This window comes from Triticum urartu, chromosome 1 (genome assembly GCF_003073215.2).
Source record: "Triticum urartu cultivar G1812 chromosome 1, Tu2.1, whole genome shotgun sequence".
Lineage (NCBI taxonomy): Eukaryota > Viridiplantae > Streptophyta > Magnoliopsida > Poales > Poaceae > Triticum > Triticum urartu.
The window spans coordinates 532,652,691-532,670,518 of NC_053022.1; the positions used below are offsets into that span (position 1 = coordinate 532,652,691).

The 17,828-nt window shown below is 41.6% G+C and overlaps 1 protein-coding gene and 1 pseudogene across 1 annotated transcript; both read right to left on the minus strand.

Annotated features, from left to right (window-relative positions):
- Positions 1-7,901: 7,901 nt before the first annotated feature.
- Positions 7,902-8,371, minus strand: LOC125533063 (annotated as a pseudogene).
- Positions 8,372-13,973: 5,602 nt separating this feature from the next.
- LOC125526689 lies at positions 13,974-15,040 on the minus strand. Its single transcript, XM_048691335.1, has 3 exons — positions 14,802-15,040; positions 14,499-14,692; positions 13,974-14,363 (listed from the first exon to the last, which is right to left on the minus strand). The coding sequence occupies exons 1-3, from the start codon at positions 14,931-14,933 to the stop codon at positions 14,201-14,203; spliced, it is 489 nt and encodes a 162-aa protein (XP_048547292.1). The 5' UTR covers positions 14,934-15,040; the 3' UTR covers positions 13,974-14,200.
- Between the last annotated feature and the right edge of the window lie 2,788 nt (positions 15,041-17,828).

Below are 17,828 nucleotides of genomic sequence, written 5' to 3' on the forward strand. Positions count from 1 at the left end.
TATTGTCATGGATCATTCAACATGATGAGCTTGCCTTTCCCCCTCATGCTAGCCAAATTCTTTGCACCAAGTAGAGATACTACTTGTGCTTCCAAACATCCCTTAAACCAGTATTGCCATGAGAGTCCACCATACCTACCTATGGATTGAGTAAGATCCTTCAAGTAAGTTGTCATCGGTGCATGCAATAAAAATTGCTCTCTAAATATGTATGATCTATTAGTGTGGAGAAAATAAGCTTTATACGATCTTGTGATGTGGAAGTAATAAAAGCGACGGACTGCATAATAAAGGTCCCTATCACAAGTGGCAATATAAAGTGACGTTCTTTTGCATTAAGATTTTGTGCATCCAACTATAAAAGCGCATGACAACCTCTGCTTCCCTCTGCGAAGGGCCTATCTTTTATTCTTGTCTTATACCTTATGCAAGAGTCATGGTGATCTTCACCTTTCCTTTTTACATTTTATCCTTTGGCAAGCACATTGTGTTGGAAAGATCCTGATATATATATCCAATTGGATGTAAGGCATCATGAACTATTATTGTTGACATTACCCTTGAGGTAAAAGGTTGGGAGGCGAATCTATAAGCCCCTATCTTTCTCTGTGTCTGATTAAAACTTTGAAACCATAAATATCATGTGAGTGTTAGCAATTTTGAAAGACTAAATGATAGTTGAGTATGTGAAGTTTGCTGAATCAAAGCTCTGACATAGACCCTTCCTGAAAATAAGATGAATTGTAATTGTTTGATGACTAATAACACGGTTTGGTAGTTTTCAAAAAAGTTTATGATCTATACTTTAACATGTGAATAGTTTGTTACTTGATCATGAAAAGTTTTATGAGATGAGCTACTATTATGACATAAGATGATGCTAGAAAAGGTGATTGAAATTATCATTGATCAAACTTGTGCACCTGCTAGCATTCACACTTCATAAATTATTTCTTTTATCATTTACCTACTCGAGGACGAGCAGGAATTAAGCTTGGGGATGCTGATACGTCTCCAAAGTATCTATAATTTATGAAGTATTCATGCTATTATATCATCTGTTTTGGATGTTTATGGGCTTTACTAAACACTTTTATATTATTTTTGGGACTAACCTATTAACCGGAGGCCCAGCCCAAATTGTTGTTTTCTTGCCTATTTCAGTGTTTCAAAGAAAAGGAATATCAAACAGAGTCCAAACGGAATGAGACCTTCGGGAGAGTTATTTTTGGAACGGAAACAATCCAGGAGACTTTGAGTAGACGTCAGGGAAGCTTCGAGGAAGCCACGAGGCAAGGAGGCGCGCCCTATCCCCTGGGTGCGCCCCCCACCCTTGTGGGCCCCTCGTGGCTCCCCTGACCGACTTCTTTCACCTATATATATCCATATACCCTAAAAACATCGGGGAGCAGAATAGATCGGGAGTTCCGCCGCCGCAAGCCTCTGTAGCCACCAAAAACCAATCGGTACCCTGTTCTGGCACCCTGCCGGAGGGGGGAACCCTCACCGGTGGCCATCTCCATCATCCCGACGCTCTCCATGACGAGGAGGGAGTAGTTCACCCTCGGGGTTGAGGGTATGTACCAGTAGCTATGTGTTTGACCTCTCTCTCTCTCTCGTGTTCTTGAGGTGGTACGATCTTGATGTATCGCGAGCTTTGCTATTATAGTTGGATCTTATGATGTTTCTCCCCCTCTACTCTCTTGTAATGGATTGAGTTTTCCCTTTGAAGTTATCTTATCAGATTGAGTCTTTAAGGATTTGAGAACACTTGATGTATGTCTTGCGTGGGATAACCGTGGTGACAATGGGTTATTCTATTGATTCACTTGATGTATGTTTTGGTGATCAACTTGCGGGATCCGTGACCTTGGGAATCTATGCATAGGGGTTGGCACACGTTTTCGTCTTGACTCTTCGGTAGAAAATTTGGGGCACTCTTTGAAGTTCTATGTGTTGGTTGAATAGATGAATCTGAGATTGTGTGATGCATATCATATAATCATACCCACAGATACTCGAGGTGACATTGGAGTATCTAGGTGACATTAGGGTTTTGGTTTATTTGTGTCTTAAGGTGTTATTCTAGTACGAACTCTAGGATAGATCAAACGGAAAGAATAGCTTTGTGTTATTTTACTATGGGCTCTTGAATAGATCGATCCGAAAGAATAACTTTAAGGTGGTTTCATACCCTACAATAATCTCTTCGTTTGTTCTCCGCTATTAGTGACTTTGGAGTGACTCTTTGTTGCATGTTGAGGGATAGTTTTATGATCCAATTATGTTATTATTGTTGAGAGAACTTGCACTAGTGAAAGTATGAACCCTAGGCCTTGTCTCCTAGCATTGCAATACCGTTTACACTCACTTTTACCATTAGTTACCTTGCTGTTTTTATATTTTCAGATTACCAAAAACCTATATCTACCATCCATATTGCACTTGTATCATCATCTCTTCGCCGAACTAGTGCACCTATACAATTTACCATTGTATTGGGTGTGTTGGAGACACAAGAGACTCTTTTTTATTTGGTTGCAGGGTTGCTTGAGAGAGACCATCTTCATCCTACGCCTCCCAAGGATTGATAAACCTTAGATCATCCACTTGAGGGAAATTTGCTACTGTCCTACAAACCTCTGTACTTGGAGGCCCAACAACGTCTACAAGAAGAAGGTTGCGTAGTAGACATCAGATGTCTCTTACCGATTTACTGCTATCGTTTTGGGGTTATGCTTTAGAGACGACTGCATTCACGTTAAATAGGGCACCATCTAAATCCATTGAGACGACGCCATATGAACTGTGGTTTGGCAAGAAACCCAAGTTGTCGTTTCTTAAAGTTTGGGACTACGATGCTTATGTGAAAAAGCTTCAACCTGATAAGCTCGAACCGAAATCGGAGAAATGTGTCTTTATAGGATACCCAAAGGAGACTGTTGGGTACACCTTCTATCACAGATCCAAAGGCAAGATATTCGTTGCTAAGAATGGATCCTTTCTAGAGAAGGAGTTTCTTTCGAAAGAAGTGAATGAGAGGAAAGTAGAACTTGATGAGGTAATTGTACCTGCTCCCTTATTGGAAAGTAGTTCATCACAGAAATCAGTTCCAGTGATTCCTACACCAATTAGTGAGGAAGCTAGCAATGATGATCATGAAACTTCTGATCAAGTTACTACCGAACCTCGTAGGTCAACCAGAGTAAGATCCGCACCAGAGTGGTACGGTAATCCTGTTATGGAGGTCATGTTACTTGACCATGACGAACCTACGAACTATGAGGAAGCGATGATGAGCCCAGATTCCGCAAAATGGCTTGAGGCCATGAAATCTGAGATGGGATCCATGTATGAGAACAAAGTGTGGACTTTGGTTGACTTGCCCGATGATCGGCAAGCCATAGAGAATAAATGGATCTTCAAGAAGAAGACTGACGCTGATGGTAATGTTACTGTCTACAAAGCTTGATTTGTTGCAAAAGGTTTTCGACAAGTTCAAGGAGTTGACTACGATGAGACCTTCTCACCCGTAGCGATGCTTAAGTCTGTCTGAATCATGTTAGCAATTGCCGCATTTTATGATTATGAAATTTGGCAAATGGATGTCAAAACAGCATTCCTTAATGGATATCATAAAGAAGAGTTGTATATGATACAACCAGAAGGTTTTGTTGATCCAAAAGGTGCTAACAAAGTGTGCAAGCTCCAGCGATCCATTTATGGACTGGTGCAAGCATCTCGGAGTTGGAATATACGCTTTGATAGTGTGATCAAAGCATATGGTTTTATACAGACTTTTGGAGAAGCCTGTATTTACAAGAAAGTGAGTGTGAGCTCTGTAGCATTTCTGATATTATATGTGGATGACATATTGTTGATCAAAAATGATACTGAATTTCTGAATATCATAAAAGGATACTTAAATAAGAATTTTTCAATGAAAGACCTCGGTGAAGCTGCTTATATATTGGGCATCAAGATCTATAGAGATAGATCAAGACGCTTAATTGGATTTTCACAAAGCACATACCTTGATAAAGTTTTGAAGAAGTTCAAAATGGATCAAGCAAAGAAAGGGTTCTTGCCTATGTTACAAGGTGTGAATTGAGTCAGACTCAATGCCCGACCACTGCAGAAGATAGAGAGAAAATGAAAGTATAGGGAAAAGGCTAGCAGCAGCGCGGGTTTTAGACCTATCAATAGCGCGGGGTGGTGCGCTACTGATAAGGCGCTACAGCTAACGAATAGCAGTAGCGTGCCTCCACCCACGCTACGGCTAAATCGACTTAGTAGCAGCGAGTTCCAGGAGGAGCGCTGCTGGTAATTAGTAGTAGCGCTTCTCTCTGCCCGCGCTGCTACTATTATTTCATATTTTATTTCTTTTTTATTTCATGTTGTATTCGTACACCTTTACACAAATTTTCATACAACAGGAATTTACAAATTGTTTTTACATCATAATGAGTTATTACATCACGGGGTGAAAGAACCGTGTGGACTAGTTTCAAGTGGACGGACATCCACTTGAAACTAATCCGCGGTTCTTTCACCCAATGATATAATAAATATCATCATCATCATATCATTAACAACTTATCATCATCATCATATCATTTGTCACTAGTCGTAATCACAAGTACTCCTGACATCTTCAACTCTAACACATTGTATCACATAATAAACATATTGTACCTCATAGGACCTACTACATTCTCTTAGGACCTACTATATTCTCTAAGGTAAAATAGCAAAAAACAAGATAGCCCCTCGCTCTCCATTATGGAGAATGCAGATTATCCTGTCTCCAATTCTTGCCTTTCGCTTAATGTTGCTTCCAAGAACCTCCTTACGAATGTCCAAACATTTTTTCCACTCTTTGATTAGCATGTGTTCACCGGTTTCAGAAATTCGATATGCACAGGTGAGATCCGTAGGATGACCTGGCTGTAGGTTCAGAACTTCAAGGCGGCCATTGTAATACATCAGATGAGGCACACAATCCATCGGGGTTTTCTGTTGAAAAACATAGTAATAACTTTGTAGTTAGCAATGATATACTAGTTTTAGAAGTATGCAAAAGATGCACGGATGTCATAATAGTAAAATATCTTACCAGGGTATCTCCATAGAAGTTATCGTGGTTCAACACGTGCACTAATGGCACGTATTCATCATAATTTGGAGGAGTTCGATAATAGGTATTGTAATTCTCAAAAAAAGTAAAATAAGCAATCAGATGATTTTTCTCCTTATAAGTTAATTCGGAGCCATCAGTGTAGTGGGTTTTGTCTACCATCTTCTGCACATTCTTTGAAGATTCAAAATAAGCTGTCAATGGAAATAAGCTGTCAACTATTTTGAAATAAACAATATAAATTAGTTAATAACTATGTTTGAGAAACTCACATTGCGGTAGAATCGGAAGCGTATCAACAAAGACCCAAATGTCCATATTGTCTTGCTCGATGTCAGGATGACCAAGATCCATGGTGACAATCATACCCTCATAAAAACCATACATTTTGCAAAGTGCTTCCCAATTTTGACAACCAAAATAGGTTACGCTCTGAGAATTATACAGATTTACTTCAAAATCGATATCATGATGGGTCCTTAGGTGTATTTTCTTTGTTTGAAAATTTTCATGATCTTCAAAACCCATCTTCTCCAAGACATAGCGTCTTGCATGGCATGGTATAAGCTAGTCGAATTGTAAAAGATGAAAATTAGACGTTGACATAGTTGAAGCCATGCTTAATTACGAAAAAAAACACTTGTCGTTGTTGCGTACCGTTTCAACATCGAAGGTCTCCTCGAGCTTAATGCTGAAGCGCCAATCTTCGTCCAGCTCAACGAACCTGTCGCACATACCTCGATCGTCGTGGCACCAGCTGCACTCCCTCTGGAGACTGTCGTCGTCCAAGTACGACATTTCCTACGTTCATAATTCAAATATTAAACTTGTATAATTAAATATATGTACTAAAAAACCTAAATTAGATCATTATTTTTCAAAGAAAATCCAGGCCACTTGATATTTCCCACATATTCTAGCACAAGTCATGCCAGAATTCACGGAAAAATCTGGCATGACCTTTGCTAAAAAAGGACATATCGAGCGCCTGAAATTTGCCGGAACGGAAATTAATCAACACTCCGGCAAAACATAGGCCACTCGGAGGTGTAACCAAAACATGAAATAATTGCTTAAACTAAAAAATAACACCAAATATGGCATGTTCAACTAGTTCTATTAATTCAACTAGTTCTTACTAAATATAAACTTAGTATAAAAAGAAAAAAAACTAGTTCTTTCTAAAAATGAAGTAGTTCAACTAGTTATTAATTTACTTACTATACTAGTTCAACTAAAACTTAACTAGTTCAACTAAAACTAAACTAGTTTTATTAATTCAACTAGTTCTTACTAAATATAAACTTACTATAAATAGAAAGAAACTAGCACATCTACTACTACTAATTAACATCTAACTACTACATCTACTACTAATTAACATGTACTACTGCTAATTATACAACTAGTTTACCATCACTACTAGTAATTAATATCCACTACTTCTAAAAATCATTATCTATGAACCCTAAATTAACATCTACTACTACTAAAATCATCTACTAACTAAGCAAAGAGAGAGGGGGTTGGGGAGGGGTGGGGGGCTTACAGAGGGAGAGACGGTGGCGGGGAGGTGCTCGGCGACGGAGGGGCGGTGAGGGCGGGCTCGGGATTGGGAGGGCGGCGGTCCTGGGCGGCGGGCTCGGCGGGCTCGGTCGAGGGCGGCGGCGGTGAGGTCGAGGGCGGCGACAGTGTGGTCGAGAGCGGCGGCGGTGAGGTTGAGAGCGGGCAGCGGCGGCGGCGGTGAGGGCGCAGGCGCGCTTGGGCTCGGGCGGCGGTGACAGGGAGTAGGGGAATAGGCCGGTGGGGGGAAAGGAGGACTTAGCGAAATTTTGATGCGGGGGGTGGTTAACTCGAACTAGCAGTAGCGCACGTACAGAAAACGCGCTATAGTTAACTTATCTACAGCGCGTTTTGGAAAAAACTGCTACTGCTAATGGAAGCAGTTATTTCTTTTGTTTAGTAAAAACATCAAAAATATACATTGGTCATCATTGATCTTTTTGTGTATAATCTAAATAGTCAACATGAATCCTCACTGTACCTGTATAGGTACAGGCGAGGATTCATATTGCAACCACAAATCATACACATATAGTTTAATGAAGACCAAGTGCTCGAGATAGGTTGAGAAGCAACATATTTAAGGTGGTAAACACCTTGTTCGCTTAGCAGTATGGGACTAAACTTAATTAGTTGCGGTCATACTTACCAGCAGCGAGTTTTGAGCAAAACCGCTGCTACTAAGTTTGTTAGCAGTAGCGCGTCCATGGGAAGGGCGCTACTACTATATCTAGCCTGGAGGCAACACCGTGACAATTATAGTAGTAGCGCTCTTTTCACCTAGAGCGCTACTGCTACTCAGTCATTAGCAGCGCTCTTTTCTAAAGCTCGTTGCTGCTAATTAGCAGTAGCGTCTGTTTTTAGACCGCGCTGCTGCTAAGATTCTGTGTATAAGGTTTTCCCTAGTAGTGATTCCCTATGCTTCAGCCATAGGTTCTATCATTATGCAATGTTGTATACCAGACCTGATGTGTGCCTTGCTATTAGTTTAGCAGGGAGGTACCAAAGTAATTTAGGAGTGGATCACTGGACAGCGGTCAAGAACATCCTGAAATACCTGAAAAGGACTAAGAATATGTTTCTCTTTCTTTTCCTTCTTGTTTGTTTCAAGAAAGATATCGTCCGATTCTCCTTGTATTGATTCTTTTCCGATCGAGATGTACGGATCCATGTGTCCACATACATAGATTATGTTCATGGATTAACAAAAATGTGCAAGAGCTCTATTTGGCTCTGCCATTCTATGAGTCGCTTCCTTTTTGCATAGGGCACCCCCACTCCCATTGGCAGCATCTACTAATTCGAAACTTAATTTGAAAGTCATATTTTGACCCGGACGCTTTTGGGATGCTTCTAATAACCAACGAATGGAAATTGCTCTTGCTTGTTTAGATCTTATTTCAATCGGAACTTTCCGCGTCGATCCTTTTTTATTATGTCTTGTTTTTACTCTTATATTGGGAGTTACTCTACGTATTGCTTGACGTAAAACCAATAGTGGATTTGTTTTTGTCTTTTGTTGAATCTTTTTCAGGCTTGATAGAGAATTTGATAAGCCAATGATTTTTTTCCATCTTTCATAATACGGTTAACCACCATGTTAACTAATCGATTATGAAAAATTGGATCGGACTTTGCAGTCCTTTTTTCGGTAGTACCTCGACGTGACATGAGCGTGAAAAAGGTTCAAGAATCTGTTTTCTTTTTATAAGGGCTAAAATCACTTTTTTGGCTTTTTGACCCCATATTGTAGGGTGAATCTCGAAAGATAAAAGATCTCCCTCCAAGCCATATATAGGACCTTCATTGAATATGACTTTCCACAGAATTCTATAGGGATCTATGAGATCGAGTATGGAATTTTGTTTACTCACTTTAAATTGAGTATTTGTTTTCCTCCTTTTCCCGATAGGATCGAAAATCCTGTATTTTCCATATCCATACGATCGAGCCCTTAGGATCCGAAATAGTGTAATGGAAAAAGAAGTGATTCGAATCATTGCTATTTGACTCGGACATGTTATGAAAAAGTCGAGGTATTACGAATTGTTTGTTGACACAGACAAAGTAAGGAAAAACATCTGAAAGAATTTCCATATTGACCTTGGACATATAAGAGTTCTGAATTGAATCTCTTGAGAAAGAGGATCTTTTGTCTCATGGTAGCCTGCTTCAGTCCCCTTACGGAACTTTCATTATTGGGTTAGCCATACACTTCACATGTTTCTAGCGATTCACATGGCATCTTCAAATGATACAAGTCTTGTATAAGAATCTACAACGCACTAGAACGCCCTGACGATTCTTTACTGCGACAGCATCTAGGGTTTCCTCGAATAATGCGATATCTCACACCGGGTAAACCCTTAACCCTTCCTCCTCTTACCAATACTATAGAATGTTTACATGGATGGGCGGTAGCGGCGCCGGCCAAGAACAGTTCGGTCGGGAGGTCCATCTTCTCACCGGCCAATTGTGGTGACGTGACTGACCAGGTAGTTTTTCGGCACGGCGGCCATGGGTGAAATAATATTGGAGGTGCACTCACTTCAGCGGAGCCTTGTTCTTTTTCTGTTGATGTTGAATCCTGCTCAAAGTTCTCCAACCGCAAGTAGCTGCTTTTGAAGTCCACCAATCATATGCCAGGTACCTGGTCGATTTGTCTCACTACCATATACTTCCTTCGTCCGAAAATACTTGTCATTGAAATGGATGTATCTAGATGTATTTTAGTTTTAGATACATCTATTTTAATGACAAGTAATTCCGGACGAAGGGAGTACATACATAAATTCCGCACGGCAACAATTCTCATAGAGCTTCATTAACTCCGACTGATCTTCTTCTTATTCCTTCTTTCAGGTTATGCCAAGAACCACCACGGATCTGGTATGGTGGCACGACAGGGTTGTATCTCCTCGTACAGGTTGGCAACTCTTTATCGTGTAATTTTTGTAGGGTCAATCGAACATGAAGATGCCTTCTATGCCCATATGCCACATGCAAATAGTCCAAAATTCAGATTGGGGATTTTTCTTCTTTTCATGGTTTGTATGAATTTAATTCTAAATTGTGGTAAACAATTAGGGATGCCATCCGATTGTATTTAGGTGCACTTCAATGAATTAATGCCATTCGATCTAATTTGTACATGCAGGGTGTATGTCTTTGGATGTACTTATTACGACGACGACGCCGCCGGCCATGTGCGGCGGAGCGGCCATGGTGAAGTTTCATGCATGCGCGACGAGTGATCTGACTTGCCTGATCTCATCTGCAGCTGCAGTGTCGCAGCCTTCCCTCGGGTCTGCTCTCTCCAAGGCTGGCACACCGCACAGGCCGTGGAAATATGACGTCAGATTGAAGAACACATAATCACCATGGATCTCCTAGCTAGCGATGGTGCCTGTTTGACCCATGCCCTATAATATATTGTGTGCATGCCATTAATTTGCTACTTCCTCCGTTCCTAAATATTTGTCTTTCTGTTGATGGCAAAATTGTATGCACGGCAACACACTCAATTCCTGAACAGATCAACAATCTAGCCGGTCTTTTCTTTTGCTGTCTTTTTCTGTATGAGGAACAGAACGGCCTTCTTCTTGCTGATCTCAAAGAAAACTTGATTCTTCTGGTTGGATTTTCAACGGATCAACGGCAAACGGAACCTAAGCGACGTCTAGGTCCCGTTTTCCGGGTGCAGCGGCGTAGGGTTGGCCTACTGCCACGGCGATCTCTGAACTTGCAGGCAAGAGCAGAGAAGTCGATGGGGAAAAACGAACGAAAGGAAAGCTGTGCGTGGAAATAAAGTAAATATGTTTTTGTCGATGTTGGGTGTCCCTCTACCGGCCTCTGACCCTACGTATATATAGGGCGATCTGGACTTTGATCCTTGATCGATCAGGAGACCGATCTGGTTACAACTCTGTTTTACAAGATTTGGTCCTTATCTGTACATTCAAAATCTAAACAGGAACCTGGTTTCCTTGATAATAAAAATAGTATAACCAGCGACGTCCGCTCCTCTCTGTGCTCCAAAATAATCAAGCATATCTCAACCGTAGCCCCGTCTTCATCTTATACCTGATGGTGGTTGTACGTGAACAAAACTGAAGTCTAAATCTTCAACTTCCTGTACTCTACCTCCCCAACTCCATCAGCGTGTGCATATCTTCAGTTAAAAAACAATCTTCAGCTCAGCACGTTAGCATCATGATCCATATTTTTAATCTGCCAAATTTGACTATCAACACTTTCTAGAGATTTCAACAAGTGACTATATACGAAGAAAAATGAGTGAATCTACACTTTAAAATATGTCAACATACATCCGTATGTTGTAGTCCATTTGAAATGTTTAAAAGGACAAATATTTAGGAACGGAGGGAGTAGTACGTACACATGAGAAACAGTTGCGAGCTTCCTTTGCACCCATATAATCGAGTCATGTTTCTTATTGATGATGATGTATATGTTCCCTGCAAAAAATTGATGATGTATATGTGCTCCTTCTGATGCATATGGACTTATTTTTTTCATGAACTTACCTTTTATTTCAGATGGATATACTAATTGTAATTGTTCTCAGAATGGATGAATGCATATATGTATACTCCTGTTGATGCACTACATATACTTTATTTTTGGTGTACACTTCTGAAGAAAGAAACTGCAGCACGCTCTTCCAAAAAATGTAGTATATAATTCTTAAACAAATGGCAGTATATACTCTTTGATTATTTTGTTGGTATAGGAGGATGTTGAGAGGATCCTCGAGCTGGAGTTCCGAAGAAACTCCGAAGGAGATGTCCAAATACAACCTCGCTCGGCTGTTCGAATGGCCAAGTGATACATTCTTGAGAGATGCAGTGATTCAAGAGGATTTCTATTATTGGGCAAGTAATACCGGGCTCACTCCATTCCTTGAAGATAAGTGTGATCAGTATCTTCTCCTTACCAATACTTTAGTGCACAAATTTCCACTTTTATCCTAGGAGAGATGCCCACCATAACATTCCATCTCTACGATATCCCATATGAAATGACATTTGATAGATTTTGCCAAATGTGCAAAATTCCCAACAAGGACATCCGATTCGGCGGGAGGTGATCCAATTTCTCGCGCTGCTTTTTTTGTGGACGCGCGCCATCCCCTCCTCGCATCAGCTCGGTGGCATGTTTCCCCTCTGCACGCCGCAAGCCTGGCTGGGAGAAAACGACCGATTCGGTCGTTCCAAGAGAGCTTGGCTGAAAGGTGCTTTAAACTTTGTGTGATGTGGGCCAAATAGTGAACATAGTTAACCAAACAGGCCAAATTTGCATCCAGCCGGGGTGGTTGAGGCTTATGCATGGAAAAAAAAAGGGTGCACATCCTGTTGCTGTGGAGCAGCGGAAAGTACCGTTGTGGCTGCTACCGGCTGGTATGTCACGTTGAGATGTCTTTGCTGCTCAAAGGACCTTTGCATCCGAAGAATATAAATCTAGCTATACAAACAATGATGATTTTTTATTACTTGGATAGGATTGGGTTGGGATTGGGATTGAAGCTGATTGGGTGGAGGGGAAGGTTTCACCGCCCCGCCCCATTCCCCTTTCAGTCAACACGGAGCAACCTTTGCGTACCCGAGGGAACAGATGAGAAAACTTTGAGTACACTTCAGCAAACCACTCTTCGTCAGTTAAGTCTTGTTGGCTCAAAAAAAAAAACTTCAGCAAACCCCTCCTCTGCTGCAGTAACGAGGTTCCTCACAGAGTCCTTAGTATCCCTCTTCCCTTCTTCATTTGTTGACACTTGACACTAGGTTACAACAATTTAATCTGGATCCACAGGACGCCATGGTGTTCAGTGGAGTGACACAGGCTAACGAATAGGAATGATCGAGCATCAAGACTACAATAGAATCTCACATCTCATAAGCTGCAAAAATATAGAAGAACAAACGTGCAAAAAGATGTTGGTGCACTCGTCGTTGGGCGCACAAGCAATATTGAAGCCGAACGACTTCTCGTAGCCGATTACAGCGCCTTTGCGCCTGTCCTTGCCAGTTGGCTGACAATCATGTTTTGTTAGGAAATTGTTCTTTCCCGAAACACATATTTTCACCCTCATTGTGATAGAGCTACACTAGCGATGTGCTTGCTTGGAGGTGACAAGCATTTAATCATGGGTCTCAAAGTAGCAATCACGAACAATGTGGAGTACCAAAAGAAAGGAGTCGTGATAGCTGTGGAATTGGTGGTGTTGGAAACCCCTACTCTAGCCCAATCAGTTTATAGAAATTTCAATCACTTAGATGACAGCATCATGATGTGCGTCTTGATCCAGCCGTTGGGCCGGGGCAGAAAATTAGGTTTCAGATCAATTGCAGACCTGCACCTACTCACACCTAGCATCAATCTTTCCTGTATTTCTGATCAAGGAGAAACGCAACTTTTCTTGGTGATAAGCATATATCTAAGCTTTTGCTTAGTTTTCTTTACTTTAATCTCACATCAACCACATCTCAAAAGTAACAACTAAAGATCAGCTGTAGTTTCAGATTTCTTATCAAAGGACAGAGGAGGTGTGGATGGATCAGCCGCCTCAGTTCCTGATTCCAATTATTGTAAAAAGCATGATTATTGGTTAAATAAAGTCACCAAAATTCAAAAAACGAATAAGCACCCAATACATTGATCAGATCAACCATCTGTTGTCATGGGGGCGAGCTAATAAATCGCTTGCTGATGCGAAAAGGAGTCATATCGTCCTGGAGGTGATACTCTTCATGGCCCAGCCGGTGCCCTCGCCGTCGAACAAACAAGCAAAGACATTGTCGAACTTCCATGTTATATATATCCAACCAAGGTGATCTTTTACATTGGTAAAAGCAACCTTACAAATTGTAGATTGGTAAATTTTTCATTTGTATGGATTACTTGCACAGGGTTGAAGTAATGATATCAGCTCTAATGTTCATTGTCCAACTTCCATATTACAGATATAGACCAAGTAGCTTCTCCAACCAAAGTGGTCTTTTACACACAAATTGTAGAGTGGTAAATTTTTATTTGTACGGATTACTTTGACAGGGTTAAAGTAATGACATCAGCTCAAATGTACATTGAGACCTTAAGTTGGCTCAATGCAAGTGAAAATAAGAAGTTTGTTTGTTTTTCTAAAAAAATATATTTTATTTACATACTACTGATATAATGTATATCATATATAAATATTTATCAATGTAGAGTGGTAAATAATAAAAATAATAATGCAGAGACCACCACAACCATATGGACATGCAAATCTCACAAAATATATATAGATATCAGTTAAGCATCATTACACAACGTCAGAGGATAGTCAAGGAAACAGAAAGGGAGGCGAGTGACCAATTCTCCACAAGACTTTGGCAACCTGAGGCGACCGGCAATTCTCAAAGACATCACTATCAACCGATTCTCCATTAGTCCATTGACAGTCTTGAGTGACAAGCTTCAGCAGACAACCACTTCTTCCCCCTAACCGATGCAATTCTTGTTACTCAATTCTTGTCCTCCCTGTTGAACAGCACCCAAGTTGTTTCCCCCCGCTTTATATATGTTCCAGATTGCGTAGGCGCTTATGCCAGGGCTTAAGCACATCCAGAGAATATAGAGGCTATGAACTTTCCGAAGGTAACGCCTATATATCGTCCAGGTGAGATGCAACAAACATTTATTCATAGTAGTCATATAAATAAAAGATGAAAAACAACAGATGGCATGAATAACTAATAAATAAAGAAAGAAAAAAGGGCAAAGAAAATATGTACTGTACCAGGCGATGCTTTGGGGCCTAGGTTTGATGTGCGCCGAGAGATGGTGCATGAGCTGAACGTTTGAGTAGCACATGGAGCCGTCGTTGCGCTTATAGCCGTGGCGCAGGATGAGGTCGTAGAGCCTCTCCTTCTTCTCCTGGATCTGCTCCAGGACCTCCCTCCCGGCTTCTTCTTTCCCGTGCGATGACAAGGCCTAGTTAGTTTGGCACACATCATGTATCTAATTATTTTCATCATCATTAAGATTAATAAGAAAAGAAAAGAAGACTGGATAACTAGGGATTTCGAGATCGGACTAGCACCTGCGTGAGCGTGAGATTCGGGCGGCCCAAGCCGGGAGCGGCGGGGCGAAGCCGGCTGAGCGCCGGCGGTAGAAGGCGGCCGCCACCGGCGAGCCTCCTTCCGGCGGCGCATCGGAGAGCCGCCATCGCCATCTTCGGTCAACGGCGACTATGGATCTTGGCTTGTTGGTCGTTGGTGCGGCTAGGGTTGGTTCTTGGCCCTCAGGAGGATGAAGGAGGCCACGGCCGGCGCCGTATTTATTATATTATCATCACAATCCGCCAGGCCCGGCCCAAACTCCTCATCTTTCGTGGGGGAGGAGGTAGTAGAGAAGGACCTCCTATCTGCCCGCATTCTGCGGTAGACTGGAGGGGCTTCGCACAGGGGGTGCTTCATTTGGGCCGGCCCACGAAGGAGCAGCTACTGACGTAAAATACAACACAAAAATGTGAGGGCGACTGGAGAATCGAACTCGAGACCTCCCGTTTAATACCCGCGTGCGGTAGCCACTGCACCACTAAACGTTCTTTGCCAACACTAAGCAGCAAATACTATAAGAACATAATCCACGACAGATCTAAACTTTTATAGAAGTTCGAATGCAGTTCATTCTTTTTTTGCAGGAAAAACGCAGTTCGTTTTCAAAACTTGTATCTTTTTTTGAACGCAGACAATTCCAAAAATAGCGAATAATTTTTTTAAATGTTGAACATTTTTTGAGCTTTGATTTTTTTTGAAAAGCAGCAAAGTTTTTTTTAATGTTGAACAAATTTTGCAAAACAAGAACATTTCATAAAATTTTAAACGAAAAATAGAAAAGGCGAACATTTTTTGAAACTTGGAACAAAATTTGAAGAAAGCGAACATATTTTTGGATCTGTGAACAATTTTTGAGAAAGGGAACATTTTTTGTAACTCTGAACAAAATTTGGCAATGCGAACATTATTTTGAATTGTTACATTTTTTGAAAATGCGAACAAGATTTGAAACTCGAACATTTTTTTGAAGCTTGGATCAAAATTTGAAGAAGCGAACATATTTTTGGATCTGTGAACAATTTTTGAGAAAGGGAACATTTTTTGTAACTCTGAACAAAATTTGGCAATGCGAACATTATTTCGAATTGTGAACATTTTTTGAAAATGCGAACAAGATTTGAAACTCAAACATTTTTTTGAAGCTTGGAACAAAATTTGAAAAAAGCGAACATATTTTTGGATCTGTGAACAATTTTTGAGAAAGGGAACATTTTTTGTAACTCTGAACAAAATTTGGCAATGCGAACATTATTTCGAATTGTGAACATTTTTTGAAAATGCGAACAAGATTTGAAACTCGAACATTTTTTGAATTAATTTAAAAAAGATTTCAAATGTGAACAAAATTTTGAAAATCAGAACAAACAAACAAAGAAAGCATGAAAAATTTCGAAATTCTGAACAAAATTTTGTAATGTGAACACTATTTCAGAAATATGAACAATTTTTGACAAAAAGAACATTTTCGAAAATTCTGAACCATATTTGAACTTTTCGAAAAGCTTACAAAGAAAAAGTAAAAAATATTGAAAAAGAAAAACAAAGAAAACAAGAAAACAAGAAAGAACAGAATAAGACTGAAGAAAAAATAGTACAAGGAACATATGGGTTTTTCGTCGCTCTTAGTTTCTTTAAGTTTAGCATTGCTCTCTTACAGATCCATGAGCCGGTCGCGGTGGCTAGCGAGTGTGTATCGCTACTGGAGGTGGTAGGTTCGATCCCTAGCGCCATTGTTTTTTTGCGGTTCATCTCGCGAGGCGAAACCACTCAAATGGGCCGGCCCAGGGGTGAGCTGCGCCCTGTGCGAAGCGGCGACTACTTGCCGCAGTAAGCGGCGAATAGGGAATTCCAGTAGAGAGTTTATCACGATTGTTGTTGATCCCTAGCGCCATTGTTTTTTTGCGGTTCATCTCGCGAGGCGAAACCACTCAAATGGGCCGGCCCAGGGTGAGCTGCGCCCTGTGCGAAGCGGCGACTACTTGCCGCAGTAAGCGGCGAATAGGGAATTCCAGTAGAGAGTTTATCACGATTGTTGTTGTTGTATGCTGATGGGCCAGCCCGGTAAGGCGCGACTGCTTTCTTGTTTTCCTTTTTTTTTCCTGTTTAGATTTCGCCTTTTTGCCCTTTTCTTCCTTTGCCTTGTCATGACTGGTTTATTATACTCCTATAAACACAAGGCATTCACTTTTTTTCAAGCTGGTTGCACACTGGATATTATTCCAGGGCCACGCATGCATAACTTCCAATGACATCATCATGTCCTTTTCTTATTTCGGAGAGCGCACGTACGCACGCGGTGCTCTTTTTCCTAATCACTTTTTGTTGTATTCCATGACATGCATGCTTTATCTAACGTCAGCTTCTGCTAGCTTTTATCGGGTCGGGTTGCACGTACGCGAGTTGAGCTCCGCCGGTCGGCCGGCCACGCGTCTGCTTTGTGCATGGCATTGGCATGTGATACACCAATACGTGACTCAAAGATTGAGATCTAGATGCGGACAAGGATCGATTCATGCATAGTGGAGTATATATTCCCTTGTATACACCCCGGCCCGTCGCAACAACAAATTCTCTTCTTCCCATCGATGCCTCCGCAGCAGCTACATCCATCTCCACCTCCCCACCGGTTCGTGACCCAGGAAGTCAGCAGTCGACGGAGCCCCCGTCTCTGCTCACAAATGACCACGTCTCCTTCTCGCAGGCTGAGGCGGCATACCTTTCCACCGCCGTTTTCGACGATGCCCTTGCCATCGTCATGGTCCCATGCGCCGGCGATCTTGACCTCGAGCACGTCCTGTCGGCTGACGCGTCGGGCTCGCGACCTTCCATGCCGACGGCGCCCCGCCGCCACTAGCTTGACGCCGACGTTGCTTTGCCGACCAGCGCCATCGGAGCCGCCCGTGACGTCGTCGTGGAGAGGTGCTGCCTACAAAGCTGACGTGAGGAGGCGCCTTGCTTCTTGCCCCTCCGCCTCGGCATCAACTGCGGGATGGAGAGCACTCGGCGGC